Below are 7,750 nucleotides of genomic sequence, written 5' to 3' on the forward strand. Positions count from 1 at the left end.
AGTTGAAAAATTGCAACGAGTTTTGGCTTGCGATTGGTATAAGAGTCTCTGATGCTGAGGCATTGCTATTTCACAAAGTGCTTGGGCAGTTTCCTTTCAATTTCGAGATGAAGTTTCCTTCTTCAGTCTTCGCATCTCACGAATTTGCGCCAGTACTGAAACACAAAAAGGATTGATGTGTGTAAAAGTTAACGAAATCTTGCCGGAAAAACAATTTTACAATTCACGCAATGCCAGGCATCAACAACCTATTCAGTAAAAGTTGTTGCCAATGGTCGATTTCTGAAGACACAAGTGAAAAAAATTGTGGTATACGACGCTTTGAATAAAATCATTGAGGGTGTGCTATTGTTTTCCAACATGTACGATTAAATATAAAACGTTTCGATGGTATTTGCTGCAGACTATAGCCAAAATAGAATAAAAATAAAAAAGCGTTTAAAATAAACAGACTTTTGCATTAGGTTCTTAACTACCCAAAGCAGAAAAATGAATATACACAGGGTTTATCAACCTTTAAGTAGACCACCCTAAAGTTATAAGATAATCAAAATAAGTCGTGGTAAAACATTACTGCTTATCACTCGAAACTCACCCAAAAGTTAGTTTCTTTTGCAAGCCATGTATACCATATGAAAAAAGAATAAAAAACTAAATTGAAGTACTCATGAGAATTCGCGAATCCGAAGTTAAGAACCACTTTTCTAAGACAACGGTTATCAAAATAATTTGTGGCTAAAATATCTGGTTCGACTTTCTAGGGAGTGCCGGTTTAATGAAAGTAATTTGATTCCCCTTTTAAACAAAATGAAAAGGGTATAGATATAAGTAACGTTGATTACCAATTCTTGTCTTGCTTAAATACTACAAGTCCAGTCAACTTTTTATTAAACTGACTTATACACAGGTTAAGTTGTTGGCCCTAAATGATTAAATTTGAAGCATGTAAACAGTAAGCTATGTTGCACAAACCAAATTAATAACCTTAAAATGAAAGAATGTTGACTAATTTACCTGGAAATTCTTTATTTCCTTGACAAAAATAAAATTCGTTTTTAAGTGATTTGTAAAAATGGCTTAAGTCCATGCCAAGTCTCCCCCCCCCCCCCAATTTTAAGTTGAGTCCTTGTCATAAAAATCAAACTATTAAAATTAGTAAACTTGTCCGATTATGAGCAAATAACAAAACAAAAAATAGCCGAGTCATTACCTTAAGTAATTTACAACACTGTTGATCCTACACAGGGTGCGATTAAGTCTAGTTAACAACCGGTTAACTGTAACTTAACGGCCCAAATAATAAATAGAAAACTTACTCTAACACAATGATCAAAATCAGGAATAACAAACTTACTGTAACACAACGACCCAAATAATAAATAGCACTTACTGTAAAATAGTGATCCGAAGCAGACGAAGCCGATTTGAATGTAGATCTTTTCGCTGACGCAAAGACTTGTGCTCCAACCGAACTGGATCGCGAATCCCGAAGTAAAACAAACGGTCCACACTGAGTAGGCGATCTCTTGCTGACCGGGAAAGAACGACGCGTGTAGCTCTGCAAATAAACTCGAAAGTTTCAGTCTTATTTGTTGTTATTTCTTTTTATTTGATTGGACTACACGCTTGGTCATATGGTTATGTTCGTGTTTTTCTGGGGATATAGTTCCAATGGCATATGGTGCCAGTATACAATTTGCACTACTGTAAAATCATGTTTTTTGGATTATAGCTCAGGCAAGACCAGGCTAGAAAAAACAATTAGCCTGCAGTAAGGTGCGAAATCACATCCTCGGTCATACGTCGCTCCACCAACTAATCTACACAGACTCAGAGGAAATGTTTTAAATACGGGCTGTTGATCCACTTCCAATGAGGTTGGCTGTACAAAAATGATACAACAGACAAATGATTGTTTCTTAACGTGCTTCCCTCTAAGCCTGTGTTGTTCAATTGGTAGAGCGACGACATACGGTGTCGTGTGACCGGAGGTCGTGAGTTCGAACCTCACTGCAGGCTAGCCTTACCTTACTTGTTCTATAATCCTGATAATGCAGACTGATTTAGGTAAGTCTTTCCGAAGGAATTTTGTGTACTATATTATGTGTGCTGTTATCATTAACCAGTACGACTCCAGTAGGGCCTCATAACAGTATATACACGATGTGTGTGGATAAACGTTTTAGTCGCTCACCAGTAATCGTGATTCTCCAAATCGATTCGGAGATCGCAGTAAGAACGAAAAGACAGTAGACAGCCCAGCTGGTGGCGAGAGTTGGAACCCAGAGCAGCATGGCAGTGAAGTTTCCCAGCGTCGCTAAGACGGTCAGAAACAGCGGTTTGTTCCTCCCGTACTTCGAAACCAGTCTCCCGGTGACCAAGTTAGTGATGGCGTGCACGAAATTAAACAGGGCTGCGCAGATTCCGACCTGACGCAAAGACCCTTATTAAGGCTCGTAATAATGAAACAAGGTATTTGTTTGTATTACCAGCATGCAGGATTTTAGGACAAATACGTTTTGCCAAGGTCAAAATTATTTCAATTCACTAACCGACAGCGGTGGACAACTTAATCGTTCTAGGTGACTAATGCGAAGAATTAGACTAATGTGCTTCTATTTTTAGTTCTAAAATAATGTTGTCCTTCATACCCAGTTTGGAAAAAAAAGAATGCATTTTGACCTAGAAATTGTAACCGGATTCAATAAAGAATTGGCAGATGGAATAAGACCCTACAGTATAATAACAAAATTGAAAGATTGGCGCTTTAAGTTGCCTATTTCACACCATTTTGTTATTTTTTTTTGGATTTATTTTTCTAGATCTGTAAACAAGAGTCCTATACTCTTACTATATATGTAACTGCATCGGCGAAGCTTAAAAGCCGATTGGGGATGTAGTTTTACTGAATCTGTCGATGAGAGCTCCGCTATGCTAAGCGATGGTTTAGGATTTGGAACAATCAATAAGATCAACGTAATAAGCCTACATTAACACTTCGCTTTAAAAGTCCAGTTTTGAGGCTAGGTCCAAGCCGTCTAGCATCTAGATTATATTAGGCCTCAAATATAATAGGTTTTTTGAATGTATCATTTTCATCATATTCTGGCAACATTTACAAAATTCACAAAAGCATCCATTATGTCACCTAAGCTTCAAACGAATATTGCCAATAGTGAAACAAATTGGAGTTTTTTTTTTTAATTTATTATGCTACATACAATTGTCGCCCAATGTATGTAACAATCTAATCGTCATTTGGAAATATACGAAGTGCACTTAAGTCATTTTATTGAATTAAGACATTACAACACTGATATTTTATCGACATATTGACGGTTGCAAAACCTTAAAAATGACGTTTACTAAACACAAACCTGCGCCACTCCGAACACGCAAGACGCGAAAGCCCTGGTTAGCTCTGAATATACAAATGCTGGATACAATCCACTGAACAAGGCGAAAGGCATGATCAGCAACTGCTTGGGTTGAATCAAGTATCGTCCAGTCGCCTTCAGTGTTCGCTTCACGAACTTGAACCCAGCACTGACTTCATTTGAAACCACCTTGAAAATGTGTGATATATATTGAAATACTGTAGTTAGTTTCTTGAAATATCAACTTTGTTAAAGAAGCTTGCTTAAGATAAATTAGTTTCTGCCAGAAATTCCAATTTAGCACTAATACAGTGCATTTATTTATTTTGTGTGTATCGTGAAGTACACCATGTCATTACTCTGATAAAAAATAACCTATTTATGATGCCTAAACGTTGGAACACAAAAAGCTTAACCGACAGAGATATTTTCAGTGGTATACTTTTTCATTTTAAATACACTAGATATATGGGCGGCAATAATAAAACAAAAAATATAGAAAACCCACATACTTAGTAATACAATTTCAAGCAATAACTATTTTACAGTATGCTTTAGCCAAAGTAGGTTACTGAACCTTTCCCAAAGCCAGTAAAATATTTAGTACCATCCAGAATTAGAGCATATAAAAGCTGTAAGATTCATCGTTTGTTAAGAGGAAAGACAGTTAGCAGTATATAAATGTCATTAGCATTATATAAGTGATGCTAAAGCTTCAATCTCTGCTCGTGCGAAGACCGTCCTATAGAAAGCAGTAATAAAGCGGCTTTGCAACTATTTTTTAAATTTCCATAACGCTCCGTTATAGATTTGTAGACAGATCGCATAAAGTGACTTTTGTTATTACTTTTGGTAAAGTGTATCTCCCTACCTCTGTATCTTCTGATACATCGTCTTCTGATCCATCATCATCAGGATTGCTCACTCCATTCAGAGATCTCAACTCCATCTTCAAAGAGTCGCTCTTCTTCTCATCCAAAGACTCTTCCTCCTCTTTGTTCTTGCTCTTCTTGTTCTCATCTTGCTCCTCCAGATCCGGATCAATCCTATCCAGGAGGAAGATGTGGCTGATGGTTCCCAGGGCGATCATACTTGCCAGGACTCCCAGGACGATGTAGGTGGAGGTCTTGGATGCGGGAACGTACTGCTCCAGGTTGCTATTGGTTACGTTGGCGTCCTGGCAGTCGTTTGCTCCGCAGTGGGATAAATCCCTCTCCATTGTTTCGTTGTTGCTAGGCGACTGTCCTCTTCCATAGGAGAGACCACCGTAGCTGAACAGGTTACCGCACATCTACGAAGTAGGAAATGAAATGTCCTAAATCAACCGATACTCTCTTACCTAACATAATAACTTTAGCTGTTAGTTTTTCGAAACATGACTTGAATTTTCGCCTAAACGTTTAATTTAAAAAATATGCGTGTTTTGTGAATTATTGAAAAAAACACGGTCAAGTTAGACAGACAGAAAAATACTTGTTTTTAGAACGTTGTCGTAAAATCACCATTGCCTATTTTATAATCAATTTTGAAGGACAAGCCTTCCATTTTATTGCAAATTATAATTTATAAATAAAATTATTATAGGCCAATCTCTGTTTTAAGCAGGTCTGGGGAGTGGTTTAAAAATAACGGGGCTCGACTGCAAATGCGCGCAATCCACTCGTAGGATTTTCACATAATTCATTCACACCCAAATACATGGTTTGAAAATTTTTCACAATATTGGTATTCTAACTTTACAATTTACTGTTCGGCTGAAATAATATCGAAATTTAGTATTGAGCATGCGCACGTCGGACTTTTAAGTATTATTTTAAGATCAGGTAAGGCTGGCAAAACATATATTTTCAATAAATATAAAATGCAATGCTAAAATTTATACCGGCGTCACACGACTCTATCAAATGACCATGTTTTAGAACCTTAAACTTGACAAAGGTCCATGCTTTCTCACCAGAAATAGCTTATGAACGCACATCTGACATCCAATGAACTCTGCGTTGTGTGCGTTTCTTCCTTTTCCTGAATACTTGGCGTACCTTCGTGCGAAGTGGATCGAATAGACGAACATAGCCGGCCAAATGGTTGCCTGGGATAAACCAGCTATTACTCCAGCCGGCACCATGGTGTAAAAAACTAAAAAAACAGAATGGAAATTGTATTTTGGGTTGAATATCCAAAGACGGCTGTCCAAATAGGTAAAATGTTATTTTTAATGTTCCTTGCATAGAATTAAAAAATAAATTAACAACAGGCACATTGGGGTAATTGTCTTCATGTTTACCGGTTGTGAATGATTTTTTTCAGTATTTAATGCTAAAACACAAATAGTTTAACTTTGTTATTCAACTTTTATATACACTAAAAGTATTATCTTGACAGATAAAAATTATTCTGACAGGTAATGAAATACAAAGAAATATTCTTGGGTTAAACTTAATGGAATTCTTGACGATTTTAATTAACAGTAACTATAATCTAAATTAATTAATTTCTTAGATACATGTGTATGCGATTTCTATTTTATTCCGCGTAAAAATAATTCTTCTTCTGAAAAGAAGCTTGGGGGATTTTAGCTAGTTTACAATACGGACAAAATATATTATAAGTTGTGGACAAAACAACCTAAATTACAACACATTACGTTAAATCATTTCTTACTTGGATAGAAGTTTGCGCACATGTAAATGAACAAAGCGATTTGACTGAAAATGAGAGCAGCTTTGGCGCCGAACGCTCTGAGGAACATCGGAGCAAAGATGAGACCGTATATGGCTGCTGTGACGTAAACTGCCGTGGCCGATGCAACTCCTGCGAACGACAAAGTTCCAAGGGTTTGCAGTTCGTACGTTGCCTACGATAAGTTTGATTTCGGTGTGATCTTTCCACTTTGAGACTGCGTGTTAGCACAACGAATGTGCTTTGATTCTTATAATGTCAAAATAATAATACAGTAACCAATAGTTTTAATAGTGTTCCTTATACTACAGGCCAGAATAACTGGAAACGGTACAAGGCTAACAAAACGAAAACATTACGCGGGCCGTACACTCATAAAGGTAACCCTTTTAACGTATATCCCCATGCGTAATATGCAATAAGAGATGAACCAGCTGCCTGGAACGTTACCATCGACGTTAGATATTATGCAGTCGATAAGCTAGTATTTGCATTGATTTACATATGTAAATTTTGAATTAAAAACGCTAGATGGAATTTGTACTACTTCTGGTATGGGCTTTGGTGTTCTTAAATTTCAAAGAGTTGTCTAAAAAAAATATGTGGTTTTACAAGACGCATTTTTATTTGGGTTAAAGCCACTTTTTATGTGTTCTAATAACAAAAAACTGATATGCGATTTTCAAGAATCGAAGGTTAATTATCTAATGCGTATATGATTTCTTGTCAAACAGTTAGAGTTTAATATTTGGTTTGTATTTTTTCCCCTTGGGTCGCATCCACATGACGATATAAAATAAACATAGGTCATCAAACGCCAATAAAGTTTGGGTTATTAGTACTAGCATATGAGCTTTAACTTTAACCGACAAATTGTCACAATATTGATAGTTTGAAAGCTGTTGTTTGACAGCGCTAAGTTCGACAAACCACCTTCGCCCTGATCAATTAGTTGTTGGGAGGTTTTGTCAGGGTTTCATTAGTCATTCTCATCAGAATATTTTCGTCGCGTAATTCAATTATTAATCTCACTTCTTTCGCGTTTATGTACTTCAAAAGCTGTAAATAATTTTGCACTTCACCAAAAAAGGATTTGTGTTTTGATTTTAACAAGATTTCTTACAACTGTAAGAATATTATTGATTTAACGACAAACACACTATACTGTCTTATGACTTAAGCCTTTTGCCATGACAGTATTTCTGGAGAGCAACGTATGTGCCAGTTAACAGAGTGAAAAATCAAACAAACAGCAACAAGGAGGTTTATTCGATTTATATATTAAATTGACAGCAATCATGCGACAGCCTTACCAAAAAATACATTTAGAGGTAACACCATTCATAGCGTATGATGTAGCAGTACATTAATATTAACTAGTCCATAACGTTTTTACCTATTCCCTTTTCGATGTTGATGCTGGATTGAAGGGACAGTAGCGTGTCGTAGGATCCTTGTGCCATCACAACTGATATTAAATACAACAAGAACTTCAGTTGAATCCATCTTTTTGGCGAAAAACGAAATGTTTTTCTTCTCGTTGGTTCGTTGATTTCGACATTCATCTTTATGTCAGAAGTGCTAAACGCCATAGTGTTAAGCTAAACCTCTCCCAAACCCTAACTGTAAACAAATAAACGATACAACGTTATATTTAGGGTTTATTGCAGCATAACTTTCTCTTATGTCCTTAG

General features: G+C 36.5%; 1 protein-coding gene across 1 annotated transcript; it reads right to left on the bottom strand.

Annotated features, from left to right (window-relative positions):
• Positions 1-34: 34 nt before the first annotated feature.
• On the bottom strand, positions 35-4,668 carry LOC146163273 (UNC93-like protein). Its single transcript, XM_083383050.1, has 5 exons — positions 4,249-4,668; positions 3,378-3,566; positions 2,195-2,429; positions 1,391-1,558; positions 35-155 (listed from the first exon to the last, which is right to left on the bottom strand). Exons 1-5 carry the CDS (start codon positions 4,666-4,668, stop codon positions 97-99), a joined length of 1,071 nt encoding a protein of 356 aa, XP_083239176.1. The 3' UTR covers positions 35-96.
• Between the last annotated feature and the right edge of the window lie 3,082 nt (positions 4,669-7,750).

This window comes from Ascidiella aspersa, chromosome 2 (genome assembly GCF_963924565.1).
Source record: "Ascidiella aspersa chromosome 2, kaAscAspe10.2, whole genome shotgun sequence".
Lineage (NCBI taxonomy): Eukaryota > Metazoa > Chordata > Ascidiacea > Phlebobranchia > Ascidiidae > Ascidiella > Ascidiella aspersa.

Bases quoted from the DNA above. Each gene is read 5' to 3' on its own strand.
- LOC146163273 (XM_083383050.1), bottom strand. From the start codon at position 4,668: ATGTGCGGTAACCTGTTCAGCTACGGTGGTCTCTCCTATGGAAGAGGA. The intron at 3,567-4,248 runs GTAGGGAGATAC...CACATTTTCAAG, and splicing joins ATGTATCAGAAGATACAGAG to GTGGTTTCAAATGAAGTCAG. The intron at 1,559-2,194 runs GTGAGCGACTAA...GTTTATTTGCAG, and splicing joins TTGGAGAATCACGATTACTG to AGCTACACGCGTCGTTCTTT.